General features: G+C 37.2%; 1 protein-coding gene across 2 annotated transcripts in view; it reads left to right on the forward strand.

Moving 5' to 3' along the window:
* The window catches only part of PJA2 (praja ring finger ubiquitin ligase 2), a 39,188-nt gene that overhangs the window by 10,571 nt on the left and 9,593 nt on the right, over positions 1-19,024 (forward strand). For both annotated transcript variants that reach the window (XM_042822864.1, XM_042822865.1), the window contains exons 2-6: positions 7,354-7,566; positions 9,011-10,064; positions 12,466-12,648; positions 14,058-14,243; positions 15,502-15,613. In XM_042822864.1, the coding sequence (XP_042678798.1) occupies positions 7,368-7,566; positions 9,011-10,064; positions 12,466-12,648; positions 14,058-14,243; positions 15,502-15,613 (1,734 nt within the window). In that variant the 5' untranslated portion in view covers positions 7,354-7,367. The remainder of the gene's footprint in view (positions 1-7,353; positions 7,567-9,010; positions 10,065-12,465; positions 12,649-14,057; positions 14,244-15,501; positions 15,614-19,024) is intronic.

The following is a 19,024-nucleotide window of genomic DNA, read 5'->3' on the forward strand; positions in this document are numbered from 1 at the left end:
GTACAGCAGATCTCCATGTTTTTGGTTCAAACAGAACAGTAGCTACAATTTGTTCATGATGTAGTTTCCTCTGTCTCTGTTAAAGAAGCCTTCTTTGTTTCTTTGCCTTATTGAACGTAGTTGGAGAAACTCTGAATGTCTTTCCCATTCTGAAGTGAGCCAGAACTTTCTACTAAAAAAAAAAGGCTGCCACGGAAACCTTTTGCACTGTTTCATGATCAACAGTATACAAATGTGTTTTGTGCACTGAATGTGCAGCTTCTGTCAAGAAGCCTACTGTGTTCAGCTAAATAAATGCATAAATATCTTCAACAATTACATTTCTGTAATTAAATAAAAAACAGCTTTTTTACAAACAAATAGCATGCACAGGTTTTCACATCATTGCTCATTAATGTCAGTAACGGAAAGGCAAATGCCAATGGCTAGTGGGAAGGCAGGCTCCTCCTTAGTAGTTGAAAATCTTTATCAATTTATATTTAAATTTATCTGAGCACAAATTTGTTTTGATATCAGCTAGTTGGAATAGTGAAAAGTATCTACTAAGAATTTATCCCTATATTTTTCTTGTTCTATATCTATGCAGTCATCACTGCAGAATCACTGCAGACTGTTTCACAGCAATTATATTACAGTCTGAATTTAAAAAAAGATAATAATAACATTCTTTTGGTCAGTGTTGTCATGTTGTCACATGCTTTGAAAAGGAGACAGCTGGAGCAAATGGAGATTAATGAAAATAACAAAGTGTTGAATTGATGAAGGCTGTAGGTGAGATGCAAGTGCAATTAGGTGAACCTGCCAAATTCAGTGATTATAGGGTACAGGCTGAAATTTGGCATATATGGATTCTTGGCTGCTCTTTCTATTTAATTGTTAGTGAACAGACTCTTTAGGAGGTTCACAGGTTTGCTTGGCTGGTTTTTATACACTGGTAGGGAATAAAATACTCCCAATGGTCAACTTCATAAATGAGAGTTTATCTAATCTATATGTTACCATATTCATGATGGGCCAAGATTATGCATGAGGACAGTCAAAGCAGATCATGTGGTGTACTCAAGTTTGTTCTCTTGTTTCTCTGTTTAAATGTATGCAGATCAAGTTAGAAAACTCAGTTGTTTTCTTTTCAAGCTACAGAAATTACTAGGTGCAGAAAAAAGGGCATTCCATATTACAACTTTTGAACAAAAGGATTTTATTAAGGTGGCTTAGATACGCTTTGATTTCTTTCATTTTCATAACTTTTAAAAGTGCTTCTGTGAATTAGACTCTGAACAACATGATGCTGTCCAAGTGAGTTGCTGAGAACAACGGATCAGACAAGCTTGCCTGCACCGGTGGCCAGTTCTCCTGTTCAAGAGCAGGGTACGGCACATTTCACACCCACCCAGGTGGTGGCAGTTTATGGGTAGTACTGCAGACCTAGGCCGTGCCTGCCTTAATCCCAGGAGACTGCTTCTCTGCTTTCTAGAGTGCAGGATGTGAAGGGGTCAACAGGATAATGAAGAGTGGAAAACATTGTAAAATGAACAGAGCTACTGGGGGATGTAGTGCTGGAGTCTAGAATCCTGCTGAGAGTTCACTGAGTCACAGGACAGGAGGGGTTCCAGCCTTGTCAAGTCTGGCTCCATAAACCTCACTGATTTGTGTTTAGGACTGTGGTCAAGGTAATGGATTGTTTCTGAATGTCTGTGTCATGGTACAGGGCAGTGAACAGCTGTTTATCTTGCCCAGGTGGCCAAGAAAGCCAGTGACATCCTGCCTTTATATCAGAGATAGCATTGCCAGCAGGAGCAGGGAAGTAGTCATCCCTCTGTACTCAACACTGGTAAGACTGCACTTGGAGTTCTGTACTCAGTTTTGGGCCTCTCATTACAAGAAAGATATAGAGGCCCTGGAGTGTGCCCAGTGGAGGGCAGTAATGCTGGTGGGGGAATGGAGCAGAAGTCTTATGAGGAGCTGCTGGAGGAACTGGAATTGTTTAGTCTGGAGGATTGGGAAGACCTTATTGATCTCTACAACTCTTTAAAAGGAGATTGTGGCAAGATTGGGATCGGCCTCTTCTCTTGTGTAACTTCTCTTGTGTTTGGACTAGGGGGAATGGCCTCAAGTTGCACCAGGGGGAGACAGGTTGGACACTAGGAAAGGTTTATTCTTCTGGTTAGGTGCTGGAACAGGCAGTCCAGGGAAGTGGTGGAGTCACTGTCCCTGGAGGTGTTCAGGAAACATTTAGAGGTTGCACTGAAAGACATAGTTTAGTGGGGAAATATTGATGGTAGCTGGATGGTTGGACTGGATGGTCTTGCAGGTCTTTTCCAACATTGGTCATTCTGTGATATATACATCTACAACTAACCTTTAGTGCAGCATTACTTCTGGAAAAAGGAGTGTTTTGTGTGGTTGTTTTTTTGCTTTTTTTTTTTTTTTTTCTTGTTTTGGGAGTGGCGTTATGAAGGGGGAATACTGGCGCAAATTTGCTGGGGAAGTCAGATGGACTGAGTCCGGATGCTCAGGCTTTCTGTGCTACAGCCTATTGTCAGCTGGCTGTAGGGAATGGAGTCCTCAGTGCAGCAGTCACAGATGCAAAATAGTCTGCTGCTTTGCTTTTATTGGTGAAATGCAGTACCTCAGAGATCCCCCCTGTCTGTTTTTTCACTGTGCAATTCAGGAACTACTCTCCTGGGTTTTGTTTTTAAATCCAGCTCTGGTAACCTGAAATAATTTTCTGCTTTATTTTCTGCTTCACGATTGGTGCTAATGAATCTTTGAGAAATTCAGGCTTCTTTCTCAAACAGTGGAGGTGTGGCTATAACCGTCTTTAACCTAACACACAGATCAGGTCTTCCACTAGTTTCTCATACTTTAGTTAGAGGTGTGTTGCATCAGGACCAAAACACATCCTTTCATTCAGGCCTTGGCTTTTGTGAGAATGTGTGATCTCTCTTGCATAAGTCTGTCCTATCAGCAGGTGCTGGCAGTTCTTTGAGCAGGCTGAGTAAATTGAGCTTTTGTGTGCCGGGCAGAATGATGCCCACTGCTAAGGATGGGAGATTACCAGAAGTAGAGAGAAGATATTCTATATCTTGAGAACTTTGTTTATCAAAGAGTTGCTTGTTGACTGATCTCTGGATTTAGATGCCTAATTGCTGCCCATTTCAGGCATGCAGATGAATGAATGTGTGGTGACTACTCACATTTGTTATCTAGGTAGAAGTCATCTCTTCCCTTAATCCAAATGTGAAATCCAAATATTCAGTAAAAGGTAGAAGTTTTCACTAGTTTAATCTAATGAACTTCTTCCAGGGCAGAATAGCATCTTTTAACAATAATTGAATACAAGATGAATGCTCCTAATGTGAAAGAATTATTTGGAACAGAAAAAGCATGGCATGCAACTTTAAAGGTCTAAACATCTGTGAACATTAAAACAGCAACAAAAAAAATCCAAATGTTTGTATTCAGAAATTTTGACTCTCCCGAGTTTGTAAAGAACACTGATGAATTAAGAATTAAGGAGTTACATTGTGTTTTTACCTTCTATTTCAACAAGTTTTGTTAGCTGACTTCTGTCTTGCTGTACTGATTTAGCAATCTAACAGTTGGGTTTTGCTCTACAAGTTGTCAGGATGTGACTGCTTACTGTCATCTCCCTCTGGCACTCTGCTTACCAATCATATTATAATCTGTGGAAATTGAACAATTCAGAGCTTGCTTGAATAAACACAACTTGCTGATTGACTTACTGAAGATATTAACTGGTTGATTAATTAAGAAAATTGTCAGTTCCTCCCCTCCCACTTTTTTTTTTATTGTTGCATTGGTTGCAGAGATTGTTTTGGCAAAGATGATACAGGGTTGTTTTCTTTCTAACAGCAGCGTTTGAAAAGAATTGAAGGAATAGCATAGTTAATGATGAATTTACCATTTTAGCTTCTGTTGTTCAATATGGTATGAACAGCTGTGGACAAATACATGTAATTTAAAAAGAAAAAGATTGTATGTATCAAACTACAGAGGTAGATGAAAATCGCCACCCGCTCATTTTTTATCTTCTATAGAGGTTTGGTTGATCTGTATCCCGAGTCTGTAGAAATCAGCAGTTTTGTGACACTGCTGCTAGTGATAGACGTGTTTGAACTTACGCAGTGTTTGTGGAACTGGGCCATGGTTGTGGAGACACTTCATGTGCTGGGAGAAGAGTGGAAAGAAGAGATAAGTAGGATTATTCATTCCAGAGGAGATTTAGAGCTGTAGATTTAATGTTTTACGTTATGGCAACATCACTGTAGTAAATGTTTTTTAGAATTGGCTAAAGATCACAAAAAGTGAAGCTGACAAGATTAAATTAACTCCTTATGTTATACTTAAGTGTAATATTGCAGTTCTAAGTAATTGAATTGCAACTGTTTGCTTTCCAATTTTGAGTGCTGCAAATATCTTTATTATTGCTGTAAATTCACCTGGGAATAAAACACAAATACTTTAGACTCCTGTGAGAGATGTTATAGTGTGTGTAATTTTCTTTCATTTACTCCACCCATAACTTTTTCCTGGTTATCAAGCAAAAAAAAATATTCTTACTTTCTAGAAGCTTGCCTATTTTTTGAGTCCTTACATTTTCCACTATTGTTCTCTGTCTCATTGTTGATTTTTTTTTTTTTTTTTTTATTTTTATTTTATTTTTTTTTTTTTTTAGTTTGTTTGTTTTTGCTGTGGGGAAGATCAGTCAGGAAGTATTTGAACATATTTCACAGAACTTTGAAGTGCAGTTGCTAGGAAAAGCTTTTGGAGTTGCCATGCCGGCGACTATAGACAAATTCTTGTAGGAGGCTATGTCTGAACTTAGCTCCTACAGCTTCTACTGGAAACTGTACCTTGTAATAAGTAGATACTTCTATTTGCTTTTCAGCTAAAGTTGTCGTATCTGGGCTGTAGGCTGCATACTGCCGAGTCCCTCCTTGTAGCCATCGCCTGCCCTGTGCCATCATGGTTGTGGTTCTGCTCCACTGAACAACCCTACCTGGCTCTGGGCTCACACCCATCACTCACAGCAACCACAAATCAGTGTGTGATCGGCTCTGTGTACGCAGGACACAGAGAAGGCACGGTGCGGTGCTAACTCAACTTATGGCAAATAATTGTGTGCATTGTCATACATGGGCTAAAACCAGCCCTGCTTTCTGCTTTGGTGACAGAATTTGATAACTGGTTTCAAGATTGCCAAAAAAAAAAAAAAAAATCAGCAATGTTTAAATGTATTTGCAACTCCATTTTCAGTTGACATAACTACATTACCTACAGATTTTTAAACAGAATGTATAGAGTGGCAGTTCAAAATGTGATCATGTCTTTGTTGGACTTTCATAAGCCCTCTCTAACAAGAAAGAGATAGCACTCGCTTTACAGTCACACCTTATTCATATCACCACTGGTTGGCAGCATGTGCATTTGTGAACAACAAAGGTAAACATGGGATGAAGTTCAGGAAGAGTAAAATTTCATCAAAAATTGCTGACAAATACTTGGAGAACTCCCTGAGAATTGCAACTGCTGATGCTGAAGCAGGCTGTTGCATTAGTTGCAAAGAAGCAAAATGAAATATCCCACTGTTTTTATGTTTTTGTTGCTCTGTTTTTATTTTAATAAGAAATGTTAAAAATTAAGTTTTGTTACTTATACATATTAACTACATTCCATATTTTCCAAGGGCTGCTCTGAAAGTAATGCCTCCAATTTTATTATATTTTATGCCACGTCAGAGGCGGGCGCTGGTGGATATGGGAGAAGAGGTTGAACCTTCCCACCAATTTTTTTTGCATTTTGTTGCCATGTGTCAGATGGCAGAAGAGAAGCAATCTGACAGAATGGCATCTGACATGGAAGTATGTATGAAGAAAAGGTGTGTCACTGAATTCCCCTATGGAATGGCAGCCATTGGCATTCATGAAACTTTCTGAATATTTATGGAAACTAAGCGGTAGATGTGAGCTCAGTGAGGCTGCAGGTGGCATGTTTCAGCAGTGGCAACAGCAACAGTGAGTTACTTACACTTTTCAGATTTTTGCTAGTGTAGCAGTGAGGCTGGTTCACTGCTGATGAAAAGGCACAGCTGATGGAGATGACTGTGCTGAAAAATAGAGTCTTGTGGCTGAGAATTTCCTCTATCAAATAGTGTTACTGTGTTCTTTGTATCTGTTGTTGTTTCTATGGAAATATATAGGAAATATAAAATATATTTACTTTTGAAACAACCTACGTATTCTTGGCCCAGGATTTTTTTCTCTTCACTCAGTGCAGCCCAAGCAAACCGTAAGGTTGGATGCCCATGAGCTAAAGCTTCTGTATTGACTTTTGTAAGCATAGTTCTCCCCCTCAAATACTTGCTGCTTTTCTTTTATTTTTTGATTCATGTTAAGTAGATAGCACTAAGGGTAGCTTCCTATTTATCAGACCCAGCAAAATAACAACTTCAAAAGCAATGCCCGTTTAAAAAGAAAAAAAAGACAACCTATTGGACAGTTAGGACATACGCAGTTGCGTCTTTTGATCAGGAACTATGTTGATAGTTGCAGAATTTATTCTCTTTACATTTAACGTGTCTCCATTTCAATTTAGTGACTTTTGAGAGTAGAAAATAATATAGTACAGATTGAAAGTGACATAGAGGGAGATGAGAAAGCCATTGAATATCTGAAATCTGGACTACTAATTTGTACAATCCTTAGGATGTGAGTTCTTATGTTAGATTATTTGTAGATTATACTACAATTGTGTTAGAAAGTCTCTTCATTGCAATGTTGGCAGCTTTCTCACGCTGTTTTTTAAGTTCCTGTGTAGCTCTTAAACCATGTTTTCTTGATAAGTGTTATGACCCATCAATATTGCATACTACTGCAGTAGTAGCAACCATGCATATATAGAGCCCTATGTGGCTGAAGGCTTTTCTGTTACAGTTTTTGTAAACGTCTTCTGTGCCATGAGGCACAGAAATAAGTTGCTTTCAAAGAGGATAGGAGGTCTTGTGGCACCTGAACTTAGCTTCAGTTGTTTTTATGAGGTGTGTGTTATTTATCACAAACTTGTTAAGGTGAGGGCAAGGTTGGCCTTGTTTATATTTAGTGTAGGTCAAAATTGTAACTGTTATATGTTTTCATATATGCGCTGAGAACCTGAAGTTCTTAACAGCTGTGCATTTGTGAATTTCAAAGCTTTGTAGACAAGAAATTCCTTGCTTTAAAAAAAAAAAATTAAAAAGTTTTGGAGAGGATTAAAACTGTAGAAGATGCATTGTTGTCTAATACAATCTTCTTTTTGTTTGCTTGTTTCTTGTTTTTTGTTTCCTTCCTCTAGAATTTCATGCAGCAATGGGTCAAGAAGCTGGCAAACCTGCATGGCCAAAGCCAACAGGAGGGTATCAGACTATTACTGGTAGAAGATATGGAAGAAGACATGCTTATGTCAGTTTTAGACCATCTTTGAATAGTCAAGATGGAAATCAACACCAACACGATGGAGGATATGAAGGATTAGAATTGAGTGACGTTCAGGAACAGATTTCTTTATGTATGTACATATATCTGTGTGTGTGTTCCGTTTTATTGCAAACTGTGGTGTGTAGGGGTTGGGGTGGGAAGGCACATAGGGAAGTGTAGAAAAGGGAAGAGGGTATCCACATATCCACATAAGTGATACATATGTGTAAATTACACTTAAAGCAAAATGAAGAATTTTTAGATTTCAATTTTGCTTGAAGACGGTATGAATAAGTTAATGTGTCCTAACCAGTTGTATAATCGTACGATAGAATCCCATTATTTTGCCTTTTTTGAAAGACATTTGTTACAGGTCACATTTGGAAGAAAATTTGTTGCAGCAGAACAAGTCTATGAAATATTTGACATATCATTAACCAAATAAGCTATCTTTCACCTCAGTGTAGTTGCAGTGGAAATTATTTTAAGCTCGTATAAGACTTTAAAAATTTATCTTCTGTTGATACGACTTGAACAATTTCCTCCCCCTTTTTTTTTTTTTTTTTTTTTGCTTCAGTGATTCTTCTTACCTCTTCTTTTTTTTTTTTTCCTTTAAATCGTGGGAAGCTTATTTTACATCCTAAGTGTCCTAAGTCTGCCTGTGTTTAAAATAATCTCTTGTGGATTCCCTACCTGTAACTGTGCATTTCTTGTTTTTTTCTTTTTTAATGAAGTTTCTAAGTTCCTTAATACCAACCTAAAATTTGCAAGTACTTGCATCAAGTTATGCAAGCTATTTGTGTGTTCAGAAACAGCATGGAACTTACAGATACCACAAAATTAATGCTTAGTTTGAGTTAGTACCAGAATGTATTTTTTTTTTTTTTTACCTTCTTTAACTCTTGCTGAGTTCAGTATTTATTGTATCTTTATGCAAGAGGTGCCTAATATGACCAGATGGAATCCATGGTTATGGTTACTACAAACTGTAAATTCTGAGTTCATTCCTGCTATTATTTTCTCCTTATGGAGAGTAGCATTTACAGCTGCAAGCACAAAATATAGTGTTGTTAGTACATAATTTATGATAGCAATAAGTGGCTTTATTTGAGTGTGGCAGGAGGCACATTTCAGCTAGTTAACAAATGAGTAGTCCAATTTTAACATATGGAAAGACATATGCAGCTTTTTAAAGCTTCTAGTGTCATTCAGGTTTTCTTTTCTCATCTTAAAATCTCCTTTTAATTGAACAGAGTAAAGGTACTTCTTATGAGCGTTTTTATTCTTTAGTATTTGGTTTGTGCTGTCAAAGGCTGAGCCGAACTCGAATCATTTAAATTTATTTCTTTAGCCTTATTTACATTCTCATTTCTATAAACTATATTAATGAAGAATGACTACATCTCTGCTAAATGTTTCTCCATCATAAACTGCATTTACAATGAACTACTCTTTTTTCATGAGCTGGTTTTGTAAGTGAGATTACCCATTGTTTTCAATTATTGAGTTGTATTTTCTTACAATTTTCTTTGAAGGTTCGGGACCATTGGTTCAAGTTTCTTCAGGCTTATTGGATGAGCCTCAGTTAGAAAATATTGGAACTGGAGAACCCGTTTGCCAAGCTGTGTTCAGGCAAACTTCTGAGGCAAACCCTTCTCCATTTTCGTATGGTGTAGAAGGCAGCCAGATCTCAGGAAACGTTACGAGCCCTGATAAAAATTCAGAGGACCTCGCAAAATATGCTTCTGGAGAGTGTGATGATTTGAATGGTTGCAATGGAATAGCTTTTGTGAACATTGACTCTTATGAGCCAGATAGCAGTGATGGAGAAGATGATGATGGTCAAGGCCAACTTTGCTTGGCGAGAGAAGAAGCAGGTGTGCTTCAGGAGACATTAGATAACATAGTTTCTGAGTTAGAAAAGGATGTAGAATCTCTTACACATTTACGGTCCCAATTATCTACTCTCAGTGACAGAGTTTATAGAGAATGTTGTGAGGAAATAGGACCAGTGCCCTTAACAAGATGTTTTAGCACAGGTTCAGACTTTACCCATCCAAACAATGAGACATATGAAAAATCTGCTGAAGATCAAGCCATACTGGAAAATAACCTGAGTGGTGCCAGCTATGAAACGCCGCTGGTAAATACAGTGAATATTGAAAACAGGACCTGTGTAACAACTTGTAGTGAATTAAATATCAATGATGAGGAGGCTGAGCAAGAAGATTCACCTGAACTAATAGTGAGACCTAAAATAAGAAAACTAAACCCCACAAGCCATTTGGATAGAGAGAAACTTCCGAATAATAATGAAGAAGAAAGCAGTTCTAAGAGGGAAGGTGAAATTGATGAAATCGAGCAGGGCTGTGCTGAGTTTCCCTTCAGAAATTCAGAAAAAGAAAAATTGAGCTCCAATATGTTATTTGATTCCAAGTGGTACAGTGGTCTTCAAAGCCACACAAAATTAGACCTAAGAAGAAATACATCAGTTCAAGAACAAAAAGATTTGCCAGATGATAGCAGTTTCTGGGATGAGTTTGAAGATGGCAGCAGACGTTTATCAGTATCCCACAGGAATGAAGACAGGTAAAGTTCCATTTTTGTATCTGTGCTGGGTTGAATTGGATGTGTAAGTAATATACAAATCTGCATAATTTGTTAGCACATGGAACACAGTAGCTCAATTTCAGAACATAATCAAATAGCAAAATGCCAAGTCCTCCTTTCAGTTCTCTTTCAACTCTCTAAAATAATCTAAAGAAATGGCACTTTACATTACTGTACTATAATGTGATGATTTTGGTGTTTTTCCAAACATTGTAGTCTAGGTCATAAGAATTGGGTCAGGAAAGTTTTGTTTTGTTTTAATTATTTCTAACTGAATTATGCTTCTGATGGTGGAATGAAGAGCTGTCCTTTAGCTCCCACACCATGGCGTTGGATAGCATGGCATAGATCAGGTCAGCTAGGTGACTGTTCAGGTAAAGTCTGTGTTAAGCTAATGTCTGACATTTTGGCAAATGAAAAGTTTATAACTCAGTAATCATTAAATGAAGGTCTGCATCTCTGCATAATTTGGCTTTGTTAAATCCTAAATTTTGAAATTCATCATATGCTGTTCTTATTTTGTTTGCTATTAATGTCTGTAGGCACATCTGCTTTCCTTTCAATTAGAACTTTAAAATCCGTGTACATATAAATTCAGAGTAGAATTATATTGGAACCATATGATTACCAATATAATAATAAGTAGGTGACTCTGAAAGTAATGCCTCCTGTTTATTTCCATAGAAAGTACAACAGATAGAGCACACTACACTATTTGATGTTGAAATTCTCAGCTGCAAAACACTGTTTTTCAGAGTAGTCATCTCTATTAGCTGTGCATTTTCACTAGTGGTGAACAAGACCTGCATGCCATGCTCACTATTTTACAGCTGTTCTGATGGCATTATTACTAGGAAAATGTGGAAGTTTTTTTCCTCATTTTCAGGAAATCCAGAAGGATCACCTCTTTCCTATCCCAAAAGGCAGTACAGTGCTTTTTATTCACTGAAGGCTGCATCTTGAACTTTTTATTTGATAAGAAATTCACATCTCCACTCCATAGACTGTTCTTTTGATTCCCAATAATAGTGGTGACACCACATCTCTTCACTGATAATAATGTAGTCTAGGAAACTGTCACCTTCAGTTTTGTATTGGGTTGATACAACCTAACAAATTCGCATCCAGTGTTCTTTCTGCTCCTGTGTGAGCATCTGCGGGACCCATGTTTTGTGCCACCATTGTTTCCAATGAATTGAAACTGTTGTTCAACTCTGTGTACAGTTTGCTGGTTGTAATCCACTGATCTGTGTGGATGAGTTGATTGAGATACTCATCATTTCATAGTCCAACAGATGTGCGTAGCTGTCCATCTTGTCTATCACATCACTCTCACCACTCCTGAGATGCACTGAGATACCCACCACTGTGCTCCTGTCCACTGTTTCATCTCCATAAATGTTGAGTGAGAATTGATGAATGACAGTGAGTGCCATTTTCCCTTGCGTGGAGAAATCCATTGACAGTTCTTCACTTCATATGCACTCCCATGTCAAATGCCATTTTGTCAGGTTGCCATCTGTTGCCATCTGTCACACAGAGCAAAATGCAATGGAATATTTGTGGGAGGGTTCAACCTCCTACTGCACCAACATCAGCCTCTGATGTCATAGACCAACATAATAAAATAGGAGTTGTTACTTTCAGAACTGTATTTGTTACTGTAATCTGCGTTGGTGATCATTACTGGATTGTGAAATAGAGAGCACTGAAGGAATAGTTCTGAGGCTCTAGGTTAGTCTTACAGTATACTTAACTAACGTTTAGATATGAGGAGGGAAAGTACTGGAATGTTAAACCTTAGTTGGTATGGCACAGGATGTATTTATTGTCTTTTGAAAAACTCCCTATCACTGATCTGCTAAAGCCTAAGGGTTAAATGATTGTCGGTAATCTATCAATTGTAACCTTGTGCAGTTTAAAGAAGAGAACTGAGAAAGGACTGTTGTGAATGGCTTAGAGATTGACGGGACTTCTGCTTAATGTTTTGTGTAACTGAGATGTGAAGCTAACGTTTCTGCATATTTGCTAAGCGAACATTGGTTTTCTATGTATCAGGGTGCTAGTAGGAGAAGATGCATCTGGGGCTGTGGACTTGTATTTCTGAGATGTTGTATGTGCTTTGCTAATGTCTAGAGAGAAGAAGAAAATACTACCACTAGGTAGTGTGGACAGATATTTTTTTTTTCCTTTTAAGAGAGAGATTTGAATGAATCCTACATACGTATCTATATTTATAGGTACCACAAAATTGTCCCTGAGAGTTTCTATGCTGGAAAGAAATCTTCATGCAAAAGCACAAAGACACAATGTTTTTATGCATGTTTTCTTTCCCATAAAGCAGTGCTTAAATCCACATCCTGCCTTGTTTACATTACAGCTCAGAGTGTAGTGATGGAGAATGGCCTGCAACTGGGCCAGTCTATTTTGCTGCTGCAGAAAAAGACCAGTCCTCAAGTGATGAGAGCTGGGAGACTGTCCCAGGCAAGGAGGAACATGAAGCAGAAGTGCTGAGCAGCAGCAGCGGTATAGGAGTGAATGCAGACCCTTGCTTCCATGGAGGGTATGTCTTTATTTTCATTTAATTTGTTCCTGTAAATTCTGATGGCAGTATCACAGTAGCCACGTGACACTAAGCAGAAAAAACAAATTCTAAAAATAGTTCCTATCTTAGGAATAATTATTTATGGACAACTACATGGTCAACTTGATGTACACATTTAAAATAGGATAAAATGACTTGTCATACAAGTAGTGCTGGCTATTTTGTGAAAGATATAGAAATAATAAGAGGGCATTAATACTAATAAGAGATTAGCGTCAATAGGGGTAATGGTGTACTGACTCAAAAAAGGCAGATTAGAAAAACTAATTATATAGCATGTCTCTTTACACACATGTTCTGATGTTGCATAGTACTCCTTGCAAAGCTATTGTTTTTCACTGCTTTTCATATTCCAGTGAATGGAATAGCTGTTCTTTATTTCTTCTTTTCTTTTTTATTTTCCTGTAAGTGATTAAAGTGAATTTGAAACATTTGCTTGCTGAGAGCTTGCTCTTTTTACTTTTTTTTAACGAAAGTTAAAAAAGGAATTTTTTTCTAAGTATCTAATATTGACCTTAGATTGTTAGTTTGGGTCTTTATAAAGCAACAAGTCATGGCTAAGTATTCTTTCTGCTGCTTCTGCTCATGGGCATACAGCAGCTAGCACCAAGCAGTCTAAATCTGTTACTGCTTTGTTAGCATTGCTGTCTCTTGAGGTCTTAAGAATTAGAATGGCTTTATGAAAACATCGTGAAAACTAATCTGTTTCAGAACAACAGCAATAGAACTGTGTATCCTTTAGTCTTCTGTGATGTGGACAACCTGCAAATGTATTAATTTCTAAAACAATTCCTATTTATTTGCTCTTTGATAAGAAAAGCAGTATTCTTAATTCCTTTAGCCATTTATCCTCTGGAGAATCTAGGAGCAACACATGGCTTCTCTTAAAAGTGATCTCTTGGCAGTTAGGTCAAGCTTCCCTATGGCAGGCTGCTCCAGGGTGTTGAGAGCCTTTAACTTTTAGACTTTTGAACTTCGATTAATAAGAAAATCTTTAGAACTAAGTTTGGTAGCCCTGACAGGGATACTGCCTGTATTGGGGAAAGTGCTGAGCAAGCAGCTTACATGGCTGACCTTGAGCACTGTGGAAGTAGTTCTGTTACAGCATCGTGGGTTTTAGTAAGTTCAAAGTCTGGATGGACCAACTGATAACACGGAGAAGTTACGTTTGTTTTTGTTTTTTTTTTCTGAAAGCAAATGTTAAATTTCTAGTTGAGGTCTCTGGGAAATGCATAGGTGCAACCCTTGATATAGTATTTGTATCCTCACTTGCTTGCAAATGCTTGGAAGTTGTCCTAACTTCTTAGCTTTGTCTGTTCATTAATTTATTTGAAGGGAGCAAATGTTTTTCTCTTACTAATTTGAAGGGTGCAAACGTTTTTGGAGGAAGGTGAAATTCCTTGGTTACAGTATCATGAAGAAATAGAAAGTAGCAGTGATGAGGAAAACGACCCATCTAGTGATTTTGTGCATCCTGGATTCTTTATGTTGGATGGAAACAACAACCTTGAGGATGACTCCAGTATGAGTGAGGACCTGGATGTGGAGTGGAGGTATGTATGCCTCTTACTCTTTTCTGTGTTCATTTTAGAGAGTTTGTGGTGACTGGTTACTTCTGCTATGTAAGCTGTCTAAATGCACACAGGTATCTTTGTTCTAGAAGGCAGGTGTAAATCTGTTAAATGAGGCTGTGTATGAGAACATACTAGGACACATTTGAGGGATGTGTTTAATTTTTCAATTGATTTTCAAGACAGTAAGTATAGCAGGAGTATTACAAACAAAAACAAGGTGCTATGAATGTAGTCAACCTTCAAATCAGTGCAACTTTCTCTTTCTTTGCAGCTGAAGTAAGTTAGACATTGTAATACATACCTTATTTCTCTTAGAAATGCTATGTGCTTACCTAACTTCATTGTGATTTTGAATACTTCACTCATATTTTCTTTGTCCTTAGATTGCTGAAGAATAGTGTGATATATTTGTCAGAAAAGCCCTGCAAATGACAGGAAGAAAGTTATCAGAGCCACTTGCACAATCTAATCCTAGAGTAACACATTGTGTTTGTTTAAATTGCAAGTAAGCTAGACTGAATGCTTCTCAGCGAAAGGCTTAAAGCTTTTTTTCTTCTCATTACTGGCAGTATTAAAAGTTTGCTGCGTAGATGTGCCTTCATAAAGGGACAGTATAAGTGTTGTTATATTGTCAAAAAACTCAGAAGGGACTAACGTGTGGAAGTCCAAGTTGAAATAAAGTACATTGTGTTACAGGGACAAGCAAGTACTTCAGCAAGCTAACAAGGAAATTGTGGTATATGGATATAAACTGATTTATCAGCTTTGGCAAGTTGCTTAACTAATCAGAATAGAAAGAAGAATGTTTCTCTAATAGTATGTTTTTCCTGTTCATCATATGCAGAGAGTAACAGTTTTGCCATGCCCGTTTTAAAATTTGATCCCTGATTTTTAAGCTGTGAAATGTTGACATATGATGAAAATATAATCTGAACAACAATTTTTAAAAGAACCTAATAGAATACACATGGAATTTATTTGCTGAGCTATTTGCCCTTTTACTTTGAAGTAGTCAACAATAAAAGATCACTTCAGAATCTTCTGATGTCTGTATCACTGACTGTACCACTGTGCTGGGCATAGGTCAGTAGTGTGTTCTGGTGGAGCCCAGCAGGAGCCTGGGAAGAAAGTGTTATTGGTGTGAGACAACTAAATGTATCCAGTCTTCATGTTGTCACTGTTATCTTAGGGAGCCTTTCCCAACACACTGTCTGTGTTTCAAACTTGTGTTTTTCAGGTTGCTGGATGAGTTTGGTGATGGAGTAGGAGTTGCTCAAGTCATTTCATATGTGGATCCTCAGTTTTTCACGTATATGGCACTAGAGGAGCGCCTAGCACAAGCTATGGAGGTATTAAAGCGTAGCAGTTGCTTTTTGTATGAATTAAAACCAAAGCACACTGTGTTATTTTAATACACAGATATTCAGATCACTGAGTTTTATTCTTTTTTTTCAACTCGAAGGGTACTCTATTGTGTATTAATATTAGATATAAAAGTATTTCATTAGATAGGAAACTTTTTATCAGTATTAGAAAAACATATGAGAATGGTACAGGTGTTCTGACTATTTCTGTGTTATACTCGTGGTGTTGTCACAGGAGCTATTCTTAGTCAACTTGTGGACAAAGATTCAGTAAGGACTAGAAAACAGCCTTTCTTGGTCTGCTTTGAACTTTTAAATTTGCAAGTTTGAAAACAAGTGTTAAACTTCTAAATGATATAGAGCAAGAAGTTATTGATCAGCACTGGTTTTAGAACTAGTTTTAGAATATGCAATTATTTTCTGTTAAAGGAAAAATGAAAATATTGGCATTTCTGCAAGTATGAATACATCACTTAAATGTTGTAAAATTTTGTACATACCCAAAGAAAATTCATACCTAGAACTGTGTGTATAGATTATCCCAGGTGTTTTTTCTTTTTTTTTTTTTTTTTTTAGGAGTAGTGATAGAAGTCTATTTGTATTCCTCAGAACTAGTCTTCATTGGATTTGTTTGTCTTGACTACATACTGGATAAACCACCATTGCTCTGAGTATTGTTGCTTTTTTTTGGTTTTACTTACATGATATTAGTCACTGTCAGAACGAATATAGAGCTACCTAGCTGAAATTCTGCTTCATGCAACATGACAATTTCTGCTTTGCCAGAAGTCTTCTCTGCAGGATATTCTCTGCCAAAATGAGTTAAATGATGGGTAGACATATATGGTGTTGCAACAATTAAATTGAGTGTTTTGTATGTGAAGTTTAGGGGATAGCAATAGGGAGCTTGACAACTAGCTCTTAATTAAAAGGGGTGAACAGGGCAAACTGTGTCAGGGTATACTTGCAGGCACAATACTGAAGAAATCTTAAAATTTCTAAAAGCTGACAGTCAGTGGAACAATCATGCAGCTTTTCAGCCTTACAAATAGTGATAAAATCAATAATTTTGTGATTGAACGTGATGGTTTCCAAGGAGGTCAAAGGACTGTACCTGAAGTTATTAATCTTAGATTACTAGTGTGCATCTCAAACCATTTGGGAGGTCAGCATTTTTTTTTTTTTTTTTGTAGATGTATCACAGGGTTTTCTCCAGTTTTGGAGGACCTTGTTAGTTTTGTCTTAGTTAATCTTTAGTTAACTTATCTGGAGATGCATCATAACTGCTTCTTGCTATGTAGGAGGTCTGTTGATAGCTTTTTCTAAAAGCAATATTCTCAAGTTGTATAAGGAAAAATCCATTTCTCTTCAATACCTGCTAGTTCTCACTACAACAAGGCAGAACTACAGAAGCAAGTTGACCTCCTCCTTTGCAGTGAAGAAAGGAATTATATAGAGAAGGGAAAAAAAATCCCATCCATTTTTATCTATGTATTAAACTGTTAAAAGGAGATTTGAGGTTATTACAGTTCTGAGATTTTTTTTTTTCCCCTCGTTTCTGTGCAAGAACACTGTTGAATTCTACCAGAAGGAATGTGTAAAATTCATTCAAGCTGGCCTGTAAATGCAGTCCTAGTTGACTGTATACATGGCTGACAGAGCAGCTGCTGTAATTATGTCAGTGTCGTAAGGAATTGAGTGTCATTGAACTTGCTTGGCAAGCAGGAAGATGAGTACAAAGGTAGTTAGTTATTCTGTGGAAGCTGTGCTACAGGTCACTGTAGGTGTTGGATGAGAGGAAGCACCGATTCTCTTAAAAAAGTATTACTGCTTGAAATTAGCATTTGGATGCTTAAAATTTTGACACTGCTGGACACAGAAGCCTGGCATAGGTGGAATAGCAATAAGTAGTTGCTTAATAAGAGTTTTCAAGTCTTTGAGAGTTTACAGGGCAATGCATTAGCATCACTGTTATGTAAATACTTCTTAAATTTGTAATTGAGTTAATGTTCTCAATTCCTATCGTTTAGGAACACATTGATAATGTCTGGATGTTTATTTCTGTATTGTTGGCACAAAATAATACCTTATGAAATTTTTACGTATCTGTGTTGTCTGAAATAGCAAGATGTTTTATAACAGTTGATGAATCCGTTTGCTCCCTCCCCTTCCAAATACTGCGGTATAGAGTATCATTTTAGTTCATATTTGTCACTGTTGTTCTTGCTTTGATAGTTTGGCTTACAAAGTTTAAGGGTGATACTTTCACATTGTTAATTTGTTTAAATGGAATTAAAATCCTTGCTCTTGAGGATTATTACCCTCAAGCAACTTACAAAAGACCACAGTGTGAAGAGTTGTTATTCAAATAGTTCAGGAAGTAAGTGCAACAATTACTCTAAATTGTCCAACGTTTCTTAGACCATACTGTATTTCTGGAAGCTGAGAGAAATTGAGCAAAAAATGTCCATCTGTCCAGAATTAATTTTGATTGTGTGTAAGCTTGTATCTTAAAACACAAATCACAGCAAGATATAGGATATAGTATCTTCTGCTTCCTGGAAAACATGACTTATGAATCACTAGTTCTGTATAAACTATGTTAATAAAATATGTTGCAACCCTATCATTCAGTGGATCAACAAAGGCTAGAAATTTGTTTCTCTGGTAGCACTTCTCAGAACAGCATATAGGCAAACTTTCCCAGTAGTTGTATATTGTAGATATACATAGATCTCTCCCAAAGTAATGCCAGTTTTTCCTCATGGAGAAATTCAGTGGAACACCTTCACTTCATACGCATCCTCATGTCAGATGCCATTTTGTCAGAGCGGCTCTCTGCTGCCATCTCTCCCTTAGCAATAAAATGTGATCACATATTGGTGTGAGGGTTCAGCCTCTTACTGCCATACTACCACCATCTGCCTCTGATGCTGTGGGCCAGCGTCATAAAATAGGGAGCGTTACTTTCAGAGCAACTCTTCATAGAACTCTTCAACAAACTTAGGAATGTGAAATCTTTCACTAGAACAATGTGTGATCTAAATATGTCATGATGTTACAAAGCCTCTTCTTTATCTTTTCTACTCTGATCATAGTATCTGGTCAGAAGTCTGAAATGCGGAATATGGAATTTTCACTGGGAGTGCTAGAACAATTTATCAAACATATTTTATGATACTAAGAACAAACTGAATGAAGACTTCTAAGTTTGGATAAGAGACTCTTGAAAATGTCTTGTCTAGATATTTTTGATACAACGTTTTAATGCAATTTTTCTATAGAGTTTGTGAAAAATCTAATACGACTTTTTTTGTTTTGCAGTTTTCGTTAAATGCATATGTGTGTCAAATAGAGAGATCATGATAATGGGTATCTCAGGAGCTGAAGTCAAGA

The sequence above is a fragment of the Centrocercus urophasianus genome, unplaced genomic scaffold, assembly GCF_019232065.1.
Source record: "Centrocercus urophasianus isolate 14NV4802_14NV808 unplaced genomic scaffold, USGS_Curo_1.0 seq_21, whole genome shotgun sequence".
Taxonomy (NCBI): Eukaryota; Metazoa; Chordata; class Aves; order Galliformes; family Phasianidae; genus Centrocercus; species Centrocercus urophasianus.